The sequence below is a fragment of the Bos javanicus genome, chromosome 1 (genome assembly GCF_032452875.1).
Source record: "Bos javanicus breed banteng chromosome 1, ARS-OSU_banteng_1.0, whole genome shotgun sequence".
Lineage (NCBI taxonomy): Eukaryota > Metazoa > Chordata > Mammalia > Artiodactyla > Bovidae > Bos > Bos javanicus.
The window spans coordinates 135,209,582-135,229,465 of record NC_083868.1 but is presented as its reverse complement, the minus strand read 5'-3'; the positions used below and the strand labels follow the sequence as shown (position 1 = coordinate 135,229,465).

The window sequence follows — 19,884 nt, the reverse complement described above, 5'->3', positions numbered from 1 at the left end:
AAGAAAAACAAGGTAGCCTGGCTTGTCCTTTAGTGAGAGAGGGTCAGAAATACTGCCTTAGAGAATGGGAAATACAAATCCCCCAAAGTCAACTGGTTTCCAAAACACAGTATCAACTGACACGGGTGGGTTCTGGACACTCTGAGGCAATGGTTGCAGAGGCTGTCTCAGAATTTTGAGATCCCTGTGATCAGCACCCATCTCCAGCAATCTGCATGTGGCCCAAAATGTCCACTGGACCTTCAGCAATTTCTTTCACCAGATGATCTTCAAGGGTTAGTGAAGGGTCAAAACGCAAGGGTGAGGGAGGGCACTGCATACCATCACCCACAGCTCGGGCTTATACGTCTGAGGCAACTTGAAATGCAGTGGGCAGCAAAAAGGAGCCTCAGAATGGCTGATGGGAACTGGTTTGTTGCACGGTACCTGTTCACACCCCTGGCAGCATTGAAGAGAGCCTGATCTGTGCCCTGACATACAGAAGTAAGGCAGTGTCCGGTCACTGGAATCCACAAAGACCAAGCACCTCTGAATGGAGCAAGTGGTATGAGCCTGTCAGGCAGCACTGTGTGCGGCCAGCTTTCTGCGCTCCTTCGGCTTGCCTGTGTGGTAAGGCTTCCACTCCACAGCGCTGACAATACCACTGAAGACATTTTAGATGCTTTAACTTCTCTCGTTCTTTGGCCAGAAGTCTCTCCAGGCCACTCACGAGACTACCTAGAGCTGCATGTTCCACTTTGTAATTATGTAACATTGCTTCTTCTCTTTGAGCAGATGCTGAAGCCATTTAAACTGGTCAATACAGTTCAGTTCAGTTCATTTCAGTCGCTCAGTCATGTCTGACTCTTTGCGACCCCATGAATCACAGCACACCAGGCCTCCCTGTCCATCACCAACTCCCGGAGTTCACTCAGACTCACGTCCATCGAGTCAGTGATGCCATCCAGCCATCTCATCCTCTGTCGTCCCCTTCTCCTCCTGCCCCCAATCCCTCCCAGCATCAGAGTCTTTTCCAATGAGTCAACTCTTTGCATGAGGTGGCCCTTAAAGTACTGGAGTTTCAGCTTCAGCATCATTCCCTCCAAAGAAATTCCAGGGCTGATCTCCTTCAGAATGGACTGGTTGGATCTCCTTGCAGTCCAAGGGACTCTCAAGAGTCTTCTCCAACACCACAGTTCAAAAGCATCAATTCTTTGGGGCTCAGCCTTCTTCACAGTCCAACTCTCACATCCATACATGACCACTGGAAAAACCATAGCTTTACTAGAGGGACCTTTGTTGGCAAAGCAATGTCTCTGCTTTTCAATATGCTGTCTGGGTTGGTCATAACTTTCCTTCCAAGGAGTAAGCATCTTTTAATTTCATGGCTGCAGTCACCATCTGCAGTGATTTTGGAACCCCCCAAATTAAAGTCTGACACTGTTTCCACTGTTTCCCCATCAATTTCCCATGAAGTGATGGGACCGGATGCCATGATCTTTGTTTTCTGAATGCTGAGCTTTAAGCCAACCTTTTCACTCTCCACTTTCACTTTCATCAAGAGGCTTTTTAGTTCCTCTTCACTTTCTGCCATAAGGGTGGTGTCATCTGCATATCTGAGGTTTTTGATATTTCTCCTGGCAATCTTGATTCCAGCTTGTGTTTCTTCCAGCCCAGTGTTTCTCATGATGTACTCTGCATATAAGTTAAATAAGCAGGGTGACAATATACAGCCTTGACGTACTCCTTTTCCTGTTTGGAACCAGTCTGTTGTTCCATGTCCAGTTCTAACTGTTGCTTCCTGACCTGGTCAGTGCACAAAAATTGCAAACAAATAAGCTTCTCACGCATAATCAAGGCCACTTCTTCAGCTATGTAGACGCCAGCACATTCGAAATTTGGCTGGCCTCACTGCAGCTACATTTTGGAGTCTAAGACCCAGCTCTGTCCCAGCATGTGAGCTCAGCTGGCACAAGAATGCTTCACCCACAAGCCCTGGACTGGTCTTCTTCGCTTGAGCATGAAGAACCAGGGCATTCCCACGGGCATGTTCAGCACAGAAGGACACCCCATCTTTCTTCTCAGGCTTTAGGGCAGCACTGGGACATCTTTTTCCATTTTTCGCCTCTTGCAAGGCGCATTCTTGTCTTCGAGGATATGCTGAGCAAAACTCCTGCCCCACCAGATAAGGTTGCGAGCATGGGCGATGAATGAGTGAACAGCACAGGGGCTCTTGAGCCCTGGGCACTGGGGTGATCCTCACTCGATCGGTTAGCAACATGTGGATCTGCATCCTGGTCATACCGAAACCTCTGCCGCTGCGCCGCTCCATTCTGGCGCTGTGTTTCTATAGCTCAGGTTTATCATTACTTGTATGGATTCTACACAGTAAGTTTAAAATGTTGTACAAGTCATAACGGGCAACGAAGGCAGGGCCAGACCGGAGGACTTCCACGTACAAACAAGAGGGAGAAGTGGGCCCTACCACCCGTCTTCTCCTGGAAGCCTCCAGTTCCTTCCTGCCGTGAGGCTTATTTCCATCCTGGGTACCATCCCTGACCTGCCATAGTCTCCTCTCCCACCCTATAGTCAGGGGCTGGAAGTCCATTCTTGTAAAATGTCACAGCAAGGGAGGCAGTGGGGTGACCAACTTATCCCCATCTGCCCAGAACATCTTCAGTTTTAAAACTGAAGGATGGGGAACACTTGTACACCCATGGCAGATTCATGTTGATGTATGGCAAAACCAATACAATATTGCAAAGTAATTAGCCTCCAATTAAAATAAATTTATATATATAAAAAAAACTGAAAGTCTACATGCTGGGAACCCCCTCGGTCCTACACAAATTGAGGCCGTGCATCACACTGAGAGGCAGGGCGCTACAGATCATTGTTTCTTGGAAACATGGGGGCCTCTTAAGGAGCTGAGTGAAACCAGTGACGTCTGGGGACGTGCCTCCACCGTAGACATGCTGTACAGGCTTGTGAGCGAGTGATGCTTAGCTCCCCCCACTTCCCTCAAATGCACTGTGAATAGAAGGCAAAGCAGGGCAATTTCATAAGGGCCTGGACTCTGGCAGGAAGGACTTCTAAAACAGTTTAATTCATCCTGCAATCTCTCAGGCAGCCAGTGGGGCAGGACCAGTGTGGCCCTTGCTGCCTGCTGTCTGCCCCCAACCAGGCACCCCCTCTCCCGAAGCCCATGGGGCCTCATGCGCCCTCTAGCCAGCTCCTCTCCTGGGGTGTCCCATGGGCTCAGCCCAGGAATTGCCTGCATCTGCACCCCATACCTGTCCCATTGACATTTCCTAGGTATCGTTCCCTCCATGCCCAACAAGCTGGCTGAGTGAGTTAATCACATAAACCAGTTCTAACTTGAGGCCTGGGGTATCATTTCCCAAACTTTACCTGGGGTCACATCTGGACGACCTGAGCCAAACATGGTGTGGCTTCCTGGAACATCAGCGTTACTACAACATTTGGAGGTAGACACAACATATTATTTGGAAGCACACAGATACATTGTGTGGGAGAAAAATATAAAATTCACTTGATTCTAGGATAAAATGTCAACTAACACAGAAATGTAATAATCACTGTTAGTTAAACCACATCTCCAGAGCCCACCTTCATCCCCTTGTCCTCCTCCAGTGTGGAGATCTGGTCACTCCTTTAGAATTCAGGGCCAGCCACTAGCTTACTGAAGTTCCCCTGGTGCCATCTGCATTTTAACTGAGGCCTTCTGTGCTCCAGGCCAGCACCTCCCAAGGGTGTTGGATGGGACACACTTCAGAACATATATAGTTAAGGCTGATGTTTGGGTAAACAAAACTCATCATCGGGACTCTCAGGGTCCTAAAGGACTTGGGTACACACTAAATCTTCAAGAAAGGGTTAATGTTCCCACATTTCTAGAGGCAGAGGTCAACCCTGTAGGGGTCAGTGCCGATGCTGACCAGACTGAGTGTCCCACAGGTCACAGTCCTCGGGTTACTGCCCCAGCTGGTGCTCTCTGCTCAACCCACAGCCTCGGTTGCACCTCCACCCAGCAAGGTGACAAGGCCGGGGAGATGGTGAGAGGGCTGATCACTGCACAGCATCATCCCATCCATCCAGCCTGCAGTGTAGTCTGAGTCTCTGGGCCTTGGTTTCATCCATCACTCCTGATCAAATTTAATCCATTCCAGGGAATCAAGGTCCTCTAAACAAAGAGAGCTGGGATTAATTGCAGACAACCCAATGAGCCCACATCCTCCTCTTTTGCCAGGTTTCAGAGCAGGACGGAGGCCAAGAGGAGCAACCCCACGTCCAAGGAGCAGTGGCTGCGTGGGCGCAGGAGGGCCAAGAGGAGCTACTCCACATTCAAGGTCAGGAGGGGCAGCCCTGGGGAGATACCCCTCATCCAAGGTAAGAAGCAGTGGCTGCGCTTTGCTGGAGCAGCCGTGAGGAGATACCCCACGCCCAAGGTAAGAGAAACCCAAGTAAGAGGTAGGTGCTGCAAGAGGGCATCAGAGGGCACACACACTGAAACCATTAGCACAGAAAACTAATCAATCTAATTACACGGACCACAGCCTTGTCTAACTCAATGAAACTAAGCCATGCCGTGTGGGGCCACCCAAGACGGGCAGTTTAGATGGTGGAGAGGTCTGACAGAATGTGGTCCACTGGAAAGGGAATGGCAAACCACTTCAGTATTCTTGCCTTGAGAACCCCATGAACAGTATGAAAAGACAAAATGATAGGATACTGAAAGAGGAACTCCCCAGGTCAGTAGGTGACCAATATGCTTCTGGAGATCAGTGGAGAAATAACTCCAGAAAGAATGAAGGGATGGAGCCAAAGCAAAAACAATACTCAGCTGTGGATGTGACTGGTGATAGAAGAAAGGTCCGATGCTGTAAAGAGCAATATTGCATAGGAACCTGGAATGTCAGATCCATGAATCAAGGCAAATTGGAAGTGGTCAAACAGGAGATGGCAAGAGTGAACGTCAACATTCTAGGAATCGGCAAACTAAAATGGACTGGAGGGAGGGAGGAGGGAGGAGGGTTCAGGATGGGGAACACATGTATACCTGTGGCGGATTCATTTCAATATTTGGCAAAAACCAATACAATATTGTAAAGTTTAAAAATAAAATAAAATTTAAAAAATAAATAAATAAATAAAATTAAAATAAATAAATAAAAAGGAGCTATTAGGTATAAATAAATAAATAAATAAATAAATAAAATGGACTGGAATGGGTGAATTTAACTCAGATGACCATTATACCTACTACTGCGGGCAGGAATCCCTTAGAAGAAATGGAGTAGCCATCATTGTCAACAAAAGAGTCCGAAATGCAGTACTTGGATGCAATCTCAAAAACGACAGAATGATCTCTGTTCGTTTCTAAGGCAAACCATTCAATACCACGGTAATCCAAGCCTATGCTCCAACCAGTAACACTGAAGAAGCTGAAGTTGAACAGTTCTATGGAGATCTACAAGACCTTTTAGAACTAACGCCCAAAAAAGATGTCCTTTTCATTATAGGGGACTGGAATGCAAAAGTAGGAAGTCAAGAAACACCTGGAGTAACAGGCAAATTTGGCCTTGGGATTCAGAATGAAGCAGGGCAAAGACTAATAGAGTTTTGCCAAGAGAATGCACTGGTCATAGCAAACACCCTCTTCCAACAACACAAGAGAAGACTCTATACATGGACATCACCAGATGGTCAACACCGAAATCAGATTGATTATATTCTTTACAGCCAAAGATGGAGAAGCTCTATACAGTCAGCAAAAACAAGACCAGGAGCTGACTGTGGCTCAGACCATGAACTCCTTATTGCCAAATTCAGACTTAAATTGAAGAAAGTAGGGAAAACCACTAGACCATTCAGGTATGACCTAAATCAAATCCCTTATGATTATACAGTGGAAGTGACAAATAGATTTAAGGGCCTAGATCTGATAAACAGAGTGCCTGATGAACTATGGACTGAGGTTCATGACATTGTACAGGAGACAGGGATCAAGACCATCCCCATGGAAAATAAATGCAAAAAAGCAAAATGGCTGTCTGGGGAGGCCTTACAAATAGCTGTGAAAAGAAGAGAAGTGAAAAGCAAAGGAGAAAAGGAAAGATATAAGCATCGAATGCAGAGTTCCAAAGAATAGCAAGGAGAGATAAGAAAGCCTTCCTCAGTGATCAGTGCAAAGAAAGAGAGGAAAACAACAGAATGGGAAAGACTAGAGATCTCTTCAAGAAAATTAGAGATACCAAGGGAACACATTTCATGCAAAGATGGGCTTAATAAAGGACAGAAATGGTATGGACCTAACAGAAGCAGAAGATATTAAGAAGAGGTGGCAAGTATACACAGAAGAATTGTACAAAAAAGATCTTCACGACCACGATAATCACGATTGTGTGATCACTCACCTAGAGCCAGACATCCTGGAATGTGAAGTTAAATGGGCCTCAGGAAGCATCACTATGAACAAAGCTAGTGGAGGTGATGGAATTCCAGTTGAGCTATTTCAAATCCTGAAAGATGATGCTGTGAAAGTGCTGCACTCCATATGCCAGCAAATTTGGAAAACTCAGCAGTGGCCACAGGACTGGAAAAGGGCAGTTTTCATTCCAATCCCAAAGAAAGGCAATGCCAAAGAATGCTCAAACTACCGCACAATTGCACTCATCTCACAAGCTAGTAAAGTAATGCTCAAAATTCTCCAAGCCAGGCTTCAGCAATACATGAACCGTGAACTTCCTGATGTTCAAGCTGGTTTTAGAAAAGGAAGAGGAACCAGAGATCAGATTGTCAACATCCGCTGGATCATGGAAAAAGCAAGCGAGTTCCAGAAAAACATATATTTCTGCTTTATTGACTATGCCAAAGCCTTTGACTGTGTGGATCACAATTAACTGTGGAAAATTCTGAAGGAGATGGGAATACCAGACCACCTCACCTGCCTCTTGAGAAACCTGTATACAGGTCAGGAAGCAACAGTTAGAACTGGACATGGAACAACAGACTGGTTCCAAATAGGAAAAGGAGTACGTCAAGGCTGTATATTGTCACCCTGCTTATTTAACTTATATACAGAGTACATCATGAGAAACACTGGGCTGGAAGAAACACAAGCTGGAATCAAGATTGCCGGGAGAAATATCAATAACCTCAGATATGCAGATGACACCACCCTTATGGCAGAAAGTGAAGAGGAACTAAAAAGCCTCTTGATGAAAGTGAAAGTGGAGAGTGAAAAAGTTGGCTTAAAGCTCAGCATTCAGAATACAAAGATCATGGCATCTGGTCCCATCACTTCATGGGAAATTGATGGGGAAACAGTGGAAACAGTGTCAGACTTTATGTTTGGGGGTTCCAAAATCACTGCAGATGGTGACTGCAGCCATGAAATTAAAAGATGCTTACTCCTTGGAAGGAAAGTTATGATCAACCTAGACAGCATATTGAAAAGCAGAGACATTACTTTGCCAACAAAGGTCCCTCTAGTCAAGGCTATGGTTTTTCCAGCGGTCATGTATGGATGTGAGAGTTGGACTGTGAAGAAAGCTGAGCACTGAAGAATTGATGCTTTTGAACTGTGGTGTTGGAGAAGACTCTTGAGAGTCCCTTGGACTGCAAGGAGATCCAACCAGTCCATCCTAAAGGAGATCAGTCCTGGGTGTTCATTGGAAGGACTGATGCTGAAGCTGAAACTCCAGTACTTTGGCCACCTCATGCAAAGAGTTGACTCATTGGAAAAGACTCTGATGCTGGGAGGGATTGGGGGCAGGAGGAGAAGGGGTCAACAGAGGATGAGATGGTTGGATGGCATCACCGACTCGATGGACATGAGTTTGAGTGAACGCTGGGAGTTGGTGATGGACAAGGAGGCCTGGCGTGCTGCAGTCCATGGGGTTGCAAAGAGTCGGACACGACTTAGTGACTGAACTGAACTGAACTGAGAGCAGATCTGCCAGCAAAGCTCAGATCCATCTGGCCCTACTCCTGGTTTCATCTCAATCAGCAACTTGTTAGCATGAGGTGGGAATCTGAGAACCTAAAAGGACCTCAGAGATCACTAAGCTCAGACCCAAATGTTCATGGACAAGAGTATCTGGAACTGAGAGGCATTCTGTGGCCATGGGAAGGAGGGGGTTGGAGTGAGCTGACACCTGTGGGAATTCCTGCTTTGCCACTGACTGGATATGTGGCCTTGGATGAACCTAGATTTCAAGCATGAAATGGAAATGCTTATACCTCCTTTGCGGGGCTGTTATTACGAATAGAAAAAGTTTAGAAACATATACTGAAAAATCAAATTCAAGGGAAAAGACAACCATTCAGCTCAAGCCAGAAGAAAAGCTGGAGCATGTAAATACATAAGATTCCATCCAGTTACTAAAAGCAAGCTTTGAATCTGCTCTTAACTCTTCGTAAAAGGCAAAGGAGAAGGGAAACTGAGTGGGTGATAAGATTCGGTAATCATACCATTGCAGGATGAAAGTCAAGTTTAACCTGACAGTGAGACTTGCTGTTTAGCTACAGTAATCAAGACATGGTGGTGTGGGCAGAGAGATAAACACATATATCAATGAAGCATGATGAAAAAGCCCGAACGGACACACACAAGTATGGCCGACTGATCTTCGACAAAGACTCAGAGGCAATCCAGTAGAGTATGGACAGTCTTGTCAATAGACAGTGTAGGAACCATTTATTTGTTCCTAACCACAGGCAAAACAATGAAACCTTGACCTAAACCTCACACCTATACAAAAAATTAACTCAAAATGGGTCACAGATTGAAATGTAAAAAAAACGTATAAAACTTTTAGAAGAAACACAGGATTTCTCTTTTATGAGTTAGGATTTGGTGAAGAGTTTTTAGACAACAATAAAAGCAGGATCCATAAGTTTAAAAATTGATAAATTAGACTTTATTGGAATCAAAACCTTTTTCTCTGTGAAAGATTCTGCTAAGAGGATGAAAAGCTACAGACTGGGAGAAAATGTTTGCAAACAATATGCCCGATGAAGGACTTGTATCTCATTTATGTAAAAAAAAAGTCTCAAAACAATAATTCAAAAATCAATAAGAAAAGGGACAAAATATATGAACACATATTTCAGTGAAGACGGTATTGCTGCTGTTGCTGTTTAGTCGCTCAGTCGTGTCTGACTCCTTGCAACCCCATGGACTCTGGCCCGCCAGGCTCCTCTGTCTACCATGGGATTCTCCAGGCGTGCATAGTGGAGTGGGTTACAATTTGCTTCTCCACAGGATCTTCCTAACCCAGGGATTGAACCTCGGGCTCCTGCATTGTGGGCGGATTCTTTACCAACTGAGCCAGCAGGGAAGCCTGAAGAGGGTATACACATGGCAAATGAGCACATGAAAAGATGTTCAACAGCGCCAGCCAATTGGGAAAGGCAAATAAAGACCACACTGAGATCTCACTACACACCAATTCAAACAGCTAAAATACTCCTACTTCCCTGAGACCTTGCAGGGGTCACCACCCCTCTCTGGGTCCCTTTTTCATTTGGAGGAGGTTCTGGCCAGTGTTGACATTCTATTGTTGTATAAAAATGGGGTCCTCCAGTTTATTTTCACTACAGAAGGCAGTGCCCTTCTGTAGGGGAGGAATTCTTTCAAAAAAAAAAAAAAAGGATAGCTAAAATAAAAAACAGTAACAACATCAAATTCAGTAGAGGAACTGAATTTCTCAAACCTTGCAAGTGCAAATGTAAAGTGTTATACCCACTCTGGAAAATAGTTTGGCAGTTTCTTTAAGAAAAAAAAGTCAACAGGAAACCACCATGCAACCCAGAAAATGCACTCCTGGGTTTTTCAGTTCAGTTCAGTCGACCAGTGGTGTCTGACTCCACGGCCCCAGAGACTGCAGCACGCCGTTTCTCTGTCCATCTCCAACTCCCAGAGCTGTCTCAAACTCATGTCCATTGAGTCAGTGATGCCATCTAACCATCTCATCCTCTGTCATCCCCTTTTCCTCCTGCCTTCAATCTTTCCCAGCATTAGGGTTTTTACCCTAACAAAATGAGAATTTATGCCCACACAAAAATCTATACATGATTGTTCATAGCAGCTTTATCTGTAATAGCCCCAAACTGGAAACAATCCAGATGTCCTTCAGTAGGTGAATGGCTGGACAAATCATGATAACATCCATGCCATGGAACAGTATTCAGCAATAAAGAGGAACAAACTATTGATACATGGAACAACTTGGAATGATCTCAAGGGCATTATGCTGAATGAAAAAAGCAGTCTCAAAAGGTCACACACATATTTCATGATTCATTTATATCATGTTCTCAAAATGACAAAGTTACAGTGCTAGAGAACATTAGGGTTGTCAGAAGGAGATCTCGGTGGCAATGGGACAGTCTTAAAGCAGAGGGATGGCAGTTCCCTGAACCTGTACACATGATCGAATGGCCTGGAACTATACTCACACATTACTGCAATCTCACTCTCCTATTTTTGGTCTTACATTGCAGCTATGTAAGGTGAAACCCTTGGAAGGAACCAGGTAAAAAGTACATAGGTCCTCTCAGCACCATTTTTCCTATGAATCTGTAATTATTTCAAAATAAATCCTTCTTCTACTTGCTTCCCTGATAGCTCAGTTGGTAAAGAATCTGCCTGCAATGCAGGAGACCCCGGTTTGATTTCTAGACCGGGAAGATCTGCTGGAGAAGGAATAGGCTACCCACTCCAGTATTCTTGGGCTTCCCTGGTGGCTCAGCTGGTAAAGAATCCCCCTGCAATGTGGAAGACCTGGGTTTGATCCCTGGGTTGGGAAGATCCGCTGGAGAAGGGAAAGGCTACCCACTCCAGTATTCTGGCCTGGACAATTCCATGGACTGTATACTCTATGGGGTCGCAAAGAGTCGGACACTACTGAGCGAATTTCACTTTCACTTTCCACTTGTTAAATTCATCACCAGGAGACAAAATGAAAACCAGGAAAGGGCTTGAGGCACAGTCACAGGAGGAAAGGATCTGAATAACCTTTGACCTCCACCCCACCCAGTCCCATAATTCTCCCTCCTCGACCCCCAACACACCCATAAGCAGAGCAAGGTGGGCCTCTCAGGGGACAGACACCCTGGAGAGAATAACATACGCTGTCCCTTGTGTCAGAGAAACAGCCCAGGAAGGAAAGCATGTCAACTCATAGGGGGATGAGGGCATTCTCTGGCCCAGGGGATTCTCTTCAGAGTCTCCCCAGGCATGGATTGCAGGTTGTGGGGATGTAGCACTTTCCTCTGGAAACTGAGAGGTTAGGCCCAAGCTGCTGCCCCATGGCTGGGGGTCAGAAGCCTCCGGACATTATGGACACAGGCCAGAACAAAGCATCCCTCCCTCACTTGGGGGGAGTCACCAGAGCCACTCAGGCCCAGCTGTGAAATCTCCTTCTTCCCACTGTTCTTCCCCCGCCTTTCACCCCCACTGACAGGACAGCCATTATTTCGCTAGGCTGGGACCCTGGGCGTGAAAGTTCGTGGGCAGCAATTACCAAATCAACCACTCCTTCTATAAGATAACCCCAGTTTGGCTCCAAAAGTTTCATTTTAAGAAGCAACAGATCTCTTTGAGGTTGCTAGGATATGTTAGCCACCAAGATTTCCCCTCACCTCCCCGACTCGTGCCCCATAAACATTGAATGAACCTGTTCTTAATTTGGAGCTTAGGAGTTCTGGATGCTGAACTGCTCCCCCTGACAATAGCTGGTGAGCAGGTACTCTGCTGCTGCTGCTAAGTCGCTTCAGTGTCTGACTCTGTGCAACCCCATAGACGGCAGCCCACCAGGCTCCCCCGTCCCTGGGATTCTCCAGACAAGAACACTGGAGTGGGTTGCCATTTCCTTCTCCAATGCATGAAAGTGAAAAGTGAAAGTGAAGTCTCTCAGTTGTGTCCGACTCTTTGCAACCCCATGGACTGCAGCCTACCAGGCTCTTCCGCCCACTGGATTTTCCAGGCAAGAGTACTGGAGTGGGTTGCCATTGCCTTCTCCGGAGCAGGTCCTCTACTTCTTAATTTAAAAATTATTTAATAAGAAAAGAAGTTTAAAAAATATAATACACACAGTAATTATTTCTAAAAACATGTGTTTATAATTTGTATTCAGTAACATTCTAATTAGCCTTATGTTACTAAAAAGCATTACATGTTAAAAAAAAAAAAAAAAGAATGCTGTAAGCAAGGTGGCTCAGTGCTAAAGCATCTGTCTGCCAATGCAGGAGATGCGGGTTTGATCCCTGGGTTGGGAAGATCCCTTGGAGGAGGGAAAGTCAACACACTCCAGTATTCTTGCCTGGAGAATTCCATGGACAGAGGAGCCTGGTATTGCAGCGAAAAGGAAAAATGAGGAATGAGATTTTCTTTCTCTTTCCTGAGAACAAAGAAGATAAAGAGAACAGTGAACAGTCCCAAACTTTCCTAGTTTTTACTTTTAACTGTTCCTAATCTGTACTCTGTAACTAAGCTTGCTTTTTTGCCCCCTAACTCTGCATGTCTGTAAATAAGTTTGGTTTTCTGCCCCCTAATTCTGCATAAGCTACATTTTGCACCTATTATCCTTTGGTTCTATGCCAATTACATCCTGTATGTGGTGTTCACCTTTATAGCACTCTCTTGGCAGATCAACCTTCAGAAGTTTTTCTGCATCAGAAAGAAGGCTCAAGTAAAAATACACAATGAACCCAACTATTGGGCCACCAGACTGCCAGAGGCTACCTGAAGCCAGCCTACGGCTATTTTTGAAACAAGGCAGGAGGAAGATGACAAGATCCTAACACCTTTGTTCCTCATCACTGACCCTTAACTGCATATAAACCCCAGGCCCCTCCTCAGGAGGGATGGCACAGTTCTTGAGGCATGAGCCTACTATGTTGCCCTCTCAGCCAGCTGAGGATTAAAGCCACCTTTTTATATCCTCCAGACTCTGTCTCTGTAATTTTTATTTGGCTTCAGTGGGCAGCGAAAGACAAGATTTTGTTCACTAACACTGTGGGCTGCGGTCCACAGGGTCACAAAAGAGTCGGACACAACTGAGCAATTATGCAGGCATGCACACAAGTCAGAAGCAACAGTGACTCTCCAGAGTAAATAACAATTGTATTGACTCCTGCAGAAGGAGGCACCAAAAACTCACCCCACGCCTGAGAGTCACCAGGCTCTTGAAATGAGACCAGGGAGAATGAAGAGATCTGAACCTATTAGTGCCTCTACACATCTGAGCTGCAGCCACTGGTTACAACTGGATGTGTCACCAGAGTCTGGGGAAACCCTTGACTGCTCGGAATAAGTACATCCAAGGTATCTCCACGTGCTTATACAGAGCTAACCAGCACCGTGCAATAGACAGGGCCAGGCACACAGGGGTTAGGGCTCGGGGCTCTGACTCCGGAGGCTCAGATTACTGGTTCCTCTACACACCACCCTTCCTATGTATCCATACCCAAGAGACCAGCCTCACAAAGCCTTGTTTTCCTCATCACTAATGGGAACAGTAACAGTATAAAGTTGATAGAGCTGTAATGAGGATTGCATGTGGGTAAACTATTTCCATAGTTCAAGTACATTCAGACAGATCCGTTGCTGTTAGCTACTATTGTTATTTTGGGGATATTATTATTATAAACGGCAGTTTCTCTTAACTATTAACTGTGTCTCACAGAATGAGGTGTAATTGGTGGAATAATAGATCCGAAATGACGTTTGTATGCTGAGTCTTGTTTGCTGAGGCAAGAACTGACCTCACAGTGATGCCAATACCAGAAAGCCCAGCATGATTTACAAAGCTGTTTCCTCTGCCTCTTTCCACATAATTCTTAGGAAGCCCTCCCCTACCAGCCCTCGGGAGGTATGCATTGTTCATATTACCCAGTATTTTTCACTTAAGGACTCTGAGGCTCAGGAATGCTTTCCTGTGTCACCTAGTTAAGTAAGGGGATGGCATGAGGCTTGGGTCTTAGTCCCCTTGTTTCATGCCTTTTCCCAAACCATATGGTATGTGGGGTATTGCAGGAATGTCATAAAGCCTACTGGGCTTCCCATGTGGTTCAGTGGTAAGGAATCTGTCTGCCAGTGCAGGAGGATTTGATCCCTGGGTCAGGAAGTTCCCCTGAAGGAGGAAATGGCAACCCATGCCAGCATTCTTGCCTGGGAAATCCCATGGACAGAAGAGCCTGGCGGGCTAAAGTCTATGGGGTTGCAAAGAGTTGGACATGATTGAGCGTCTAAACACATGCACACCTAAAGCCTATTGGTCAATCTGTCCCAACAATGAGGAACCTGGAAAAATGATGGGTCCTTAGGTTGGGTGTCCCTTGTTCCTCTCATATCACACATGTCACAAGACATGTGCAGTCCACACCCCCTGGGAAGGTGCAGGGCAGCCACCAACCTTCTTATTGGGAGGAGGAAATCTCTCATCAAATCGCAAAGCCCCCACATGTCAGCAATGTCCCCTGGAAGAAAAGGCTTCAGGGAGTTTAACTAATGGAATTCCAGCCCCCAGATTTGCCTTGAGATATCAAATTTCCTACCTGTTTTCAAGCTGGTAAGTGAAGCTAAGTGGAAGCTGCTCCTAACTCTGGCCTTAGAATTACTATGGATTAAGAGAGGAAATGATTGAAAAAATTCTGGTTTTCAGAGATCAGAAAAACTTAACTGGTATGAGTCTTAAGGAGGCCAATTGGCCTGGGCCCAGGCCTCGGGCACGTGTGACTAAATCATCAGCATGTGATAAATTATCTTATTTTTATAGATCTTCAAAGAAACTGCTGCCATAAACTCATTTATTTTAGAGACTCAGGGCGGGTCTAAACAGATCAATTTCATTTGGGGATACCCTGGCCATGAGCTGTCCCTCCTGCTCCCAACACTACGAGTGGTGAAAATAGAGGACTTAGCCTCAGTCTGGCTCCCTTCTGGGCCTCTTTCTTTTCAGACCACCTGATGATTACTCTGGCCTTTCCTCCCAATTCCTAGTTTATAAACACCAAATTTTTCCACAATTCTCTGCTGAAACCTTTCTAAACTTTCTTAAAATGATGGGACCAAAACCACACACAGTGTTCTCATCAGGGTCTGGCCAAAGGTGAGGAGATTTGAGTATTATTTTAAACTCTCTCAAAATTTCTGTCTTACTTACATCCAACCATGGAATCAATTCAGCCTAGTGTGGTATGGGGAAAGAAGAGAAGCAGGAGTGGGGAGCCCAGCTCTATTGCTAACAATGTGACCTCCAGATCCCTTTCTTTTGGATGCAAAACCAGCCCAGAGAGACCTTTATCCTCCCTTCGTGTGTTCTGGGTCCCCCTTAATTGTACCACTGGAGGCTTTACCGCCCCGAATCTGACTGTGTGACTGCCATAAACAACCTGTCTGCACCATTTGCCCTGACTCCAAGGAAACCTGACCTGGGCTCCACTACCTCCCACATCCTTACCACAGGAGGTGCATTTTGCCCTCCCAGAAGAGGCAAAAAAGCCTGAGTGTGGATTCCATCATTCCAGTCCTCTTGGACCTGTGAGTGGAGGAAAGCAACCTCACCACACAACTGCCTACACCCAGCTTTTCTTCACCCACTCCCCATAACTTGCCAGGCACCTGCCTAGACTTTATTGCATAGACCAAAAGCCGCTGCTTTCCGGGGGCTAGTTCCGGACCTGGAAAGCTGGTCCAAGAGCTGCAGTGTAGGTTGCCAGCCTCGGGGGAATTCTTAACATTGCAGGCAGCAGCCCGATCAGGTAGCAGAGCCCACGCGCTGGCTGCCGCCCTCAGGGACGAGGAAAGCATAGTGGAGAATGGCTCTTCTGCCACCCACTCAAGCTGAAACGGGCTCTGATCTTCATCTCAGAGGGACCACAGCCTGTTCCCTCAAGGCGCCAGACCAGGCACTTCCAAGCCCACGCCCTTAACAAAGTAACTGTCACAGGAGCCCAAAACCGTGTCCCGGAGATGTTCTTGTTCAAAGAACTGGGCAATTCCCTACCCTAGTGCCAAGACTACCTGAATAGAGCTGGCCCAATAAGCAGGTAACTTGCATCGCCGTTTCCTACCCTGAGGAGGGCGTGTGAGTAAGCGCACGCGAACACATACACACACGCACGCATGCATACACACATGCACACACACGCATGCACACACGCACACGCACACACGGCCAGCACCGGCTTGCCTGGCAGGGCGCCCCCTTGCCCGCGGTGCGGGGTCCGCAAAGATGCGTTGGGGAGCGCAGCACCGACCGAGGGACTGCGAGGGTGGGCGCCCGCACCCTCAGCGCCTCCCAGGCGCCTGCAGCACCGACGCCGGGACCGCGCCGACGGTGCGCCCCGTGCGGCTCGGGCTCGACGTTCCCGCTTCTCCGCTCACCTTAATGTTGCTGAAGATAGAGCGGGGATTGCAGCCGGCTTGGCCAGTAGAGGCGGCGCTACCCTGGCGCGCGCCGGGCTTGGACAGGAGCCCCATGGAGGCGGCAGCACGGGGCGGGAGGCCGGGAGAGCGGGGCCGGGGCGCTTGGGCTGGGGCGGGCGGCCAGCGGGTGGCGGGCGCCGTGTCGGTGGCCGGAGGAGACTGAGCGCGAGGGTGCGCGCCTAGAAGTTTTATAAGTGGCCGCCGCCGCCGCCGATGATGAAACGCGCACTCCCTCCTCCCTCTTTCCCTTCGGTGTCAAAGGCGCTGCGAGCCCCCGCCCGGCCGCCGCCGCCCCCTCAGACAGGTGTGACGCGGTGGCCGGCGGCGCTTGACCTCTTTCCGGCCGAAGTTGTCTCTGCGTCCGCAGCTGGGCTGGGACCCGCAAGGCTCGACCGCCCCTCGAGAAGGTCCCGCCCGCCGGAGGGTGGGGGCGGGGGTGGCGGGCCGGGGAGAGGGAGGTCTGCAGGGGGAGCGGCCGGCTGCAGAGCGTGGGGGCACCCGGGGCGCTGGCGTGGCAGGGTGGGCGCCGCGGGCCCGCAGACTCGAGGGGGCCAGAGAAGGGATCGGCAGGGCTACGAGGCTGGAAGACAGGAGGCGGGGGCGAGGGGCGCTGAGGGAACCAACGGGAGCCAGGGTGGTTGGAGGGGAGCCGAAGTTTGTGAAGGGAGGGGGAGCTTCCGCGCCCCTCCCGATGCGATCTGGGAGATTTACAGAGCCGGTCTCTGCTTGTTTGCACTCGCCGAAAACCTGGGCTCTCAGTTCCGGTGATGGCTCTGAGACTCGCTGAGGCTCTGTTTGTGTCGAGGACTGATTTATATTTAAACTGCTCTTTGCACTAGAGAGGGGCCGGGTAACAAAGGTGGAGAAGTGGGGGCCGCCCCGGGCTGGACCCGAGCCAAGGTAAACTGGAGGTGCTGTCGAGTGTCAGCCTGGCTCGCTCTGGCCTGGAGTGTTGCCAGGAGGGTGGGAGTCGGGAGGAGCGGTGAGAGTGGGGCCGTGGACAAACGGGGTACACCCACTGATCTCCTTTTCAGGGCTGGAATAGAACAGACGCTTAATTTTTTTTCCCTAAGATTTTTTCCACCAAGATACATAGTGCTGGAAAGAGAAAGAAGGTGAGACTTCCAAGGGAAGGGTAAGAAGGTTCTGCCCAAAGCAGCTGCACTAAGAAATTTAGTTCTGGAGGTGTTTTTCCAGCTGCCTAATTCCTGTCATTCTTGAAGAGCCAACGTTTTCAAGCCACCCCACACACACACACACATCCCCCCTCCCACCTATTCCCAGGAAAAGACGCTCCTCAATTCCCAGGGAGATTTGGCTAAGACAAGGAGCCACAGGACAGATGGACCAAGTAGGTCTCTTATTTCTACCCAAGGCTTGATTGATGCCTTTCTGGGTCTGGTCTGGGCTGTCTGTGTCCAGGGGCTTCTCCTTTCCACCTGTGGCCCCAGGACCCTGGACACAACAGCACAGAGTGCTGGAGGAAAAGCCATTGGACTGTAAGTGGCTTTGGGCCAGTTCTCTCACCCACAGATCAAGAGTCAACCAGAGAGGCTTTTGGGAGCCCTGCAGCAGGCCCAGACCCAGAGGAAACACAAAACGGCAGTGGTTAGTAAGCCAGCTTGGAGAATTTGCAACACAAAAATGGCCCCCTACAGAGCACTCAGCATGTGTTGGGCACTGGGCTCTAGCAGCCATGGTGGACTCCACCAGGCATTCTGCTAGCACTCCCAGATGCGATGCCACAGAACCCCAGCATTAGCCCAACAGTTATTAGCACTGTTATAACCTGGATTCTACAGATGATGATGAGGTCAACCACAAAGACTGCCTGCAAGTCATATAGCTAGTAAGCCATGAAGATGGACCTTGCTTTCCTGACTCCAAAGTCCAGACTTATAGCACTGTACCTTTGAAAAGTTATCTATTCTAACAGCCTCATTTCACAAGTGAGACCAAGCAGTTAGCAGAGAAGGCCCAGGTCAAGGTTATGGTCATGTTAGGGCTGCATCACTAGAGCATCTTCCTCACACATTGAGTGAGGCCTTGCTGTGGTCCTCTGATAGAATCCCAGGCAGGGTCAGCCTCTCCAACCCCACCTTTTCCTCCTCCATTAATCTTGCCTTTGCCCATTCTCAGGACTAGCATCATCTTTAAAGGAAAGGTCTATTCAGATGCCCACAGATGGTTATCTGCCATCATCTACCTTTCCTAGGGGGAGTTCACCTAAATGTAGTGGAGACCCAACAGTTGGGCTAACTGAAGTTGGGACTTAAATGAGTTTTACTGGTCTCCCATAACAAGAAGACGCTAGTAGGTAGTCCAGAATCATGACCTAGGTCCCTTCAAGATTCTTTAGTGTGGTGCGCTTCCCTGGTTGCTCAGATGGCAAAGAATCCACCTGCAATGCAGGAGACTTGGGTTTGATCCCTCTGTTGGGAAGATCCCCTGGAGAAGGGAATGTCAACCCACTCCAGTATTCTTGCCTGGAAAATCCCATGGACAGAGGAGCCTAGAGAGCTACAGTGAATGGGGTCACAAAGAGTCAGACTCAACTGAGCGACTAACACTTTCACTTTCTTGTCCTCATGGCTGGCTCCTCTACCAGCTTCCTCTCCTAATTCCAGGGAGGAGGTGGAATACGGAAAATAGGAAGGGGCTGTGATCACATCAGGGAAGCAGATCTCTCCTGTGCATGCTCAACTGCTGCTGCTGCTACTGCTGCTAAGTCGCTTCAGTCGTGTCCGACTCTGTGCGACCCCATAGACGGCAGCCCACCAGGCTCCCCCGTCCCTGGGATTCTCCAGGCAAGAACACTGGAGTGGGTTGCCATTTCCTTCTCCAATGCAGGAAAGTGAAAAGTGAAAGTGAAGTCGCTCAGTCGTGTCGGACTCTAGGGACCCCATGGACTGCAGCCTACCAGGCTCCTCCGTCCATGGGATTTTCCAGGCAAGAGTACTGGAGTGGGGTGCCATTGCCTTCTCCGGCATGCTCAACTACTTTTCCTTAAATCTTGTCAGCCCAAACTGGGTCACACGGTCACCCATTAGAAGGAGGCTAAGAATTGTAGTTAATATCTGACTGCTTCCTTTCAGTGTCTACAGTAACCCATTTCCCCTAAAAGAACACCCTCAGCGTCTGTTTCTAAGATTCTTTTCAGATCCTGTGATTTCAGCAAATACTTCTCAGCACTAGAAAAACAAAGCGCAAGGACAGTTCCTGACTCCAAAGATTCTCAGGTCTCAGGGTGGGGAGCAAGAAGAGAACGCATAAGCGTAATGTAGCGAAAGAGCTGTTGCGTACATTGGCTGTGGGAACACAAAAGAAGGGCAACAAGAAAGCTGCCTGGAGGAGGTGACTTTCAAGCTGAGCCCTAGGGTCTGTAAGGATCGGGAGGATTAGAGTGAAGGAAGGTAAATCTACTCCATGATTTCAGCCTGGCTGGA

The 19,884-nt window shown here is 48.0% G+C and overlaps 1 protein-coding gene and 2 pseudogenes across 1 annotated transcript in view; all 3 read right to left on the bottom strand.

Moving 5' to 3' along the window:
* Positions 1–16,799, bottom strand: part of SLCO2A1 (solute carrier organic anion transporter family member 2A1) — a 90,589-nt gene extending 73,790 nt beyond the window's left edge. The window contains exon 1 of the mRNA XM_061421196.1: positions 16,397–16,799. Within this exon, the coding sequence (XP_061277180.1) occupies positions 16,397–16,492 (96 nt within the window). The 5' untranslated portion in view covers positions 16,493–16,799. The remainder of the gene's footprint in view (positions 1–16,396) is intronic.
* On the bottom strand, positions 113–801 carry LOC133254894 (KAT8 regulatory NSL complex subunit 2-like; annotated as a pseudogene).
* On the bottom strand, positions 735–4,681 carry LOC133250000 (KAT8 regulatory NSL complex subunit 2-like; annotated as a pseudogene).
* Positions 16,800–19,884: the final 3,085 nt, after the last annotated feature.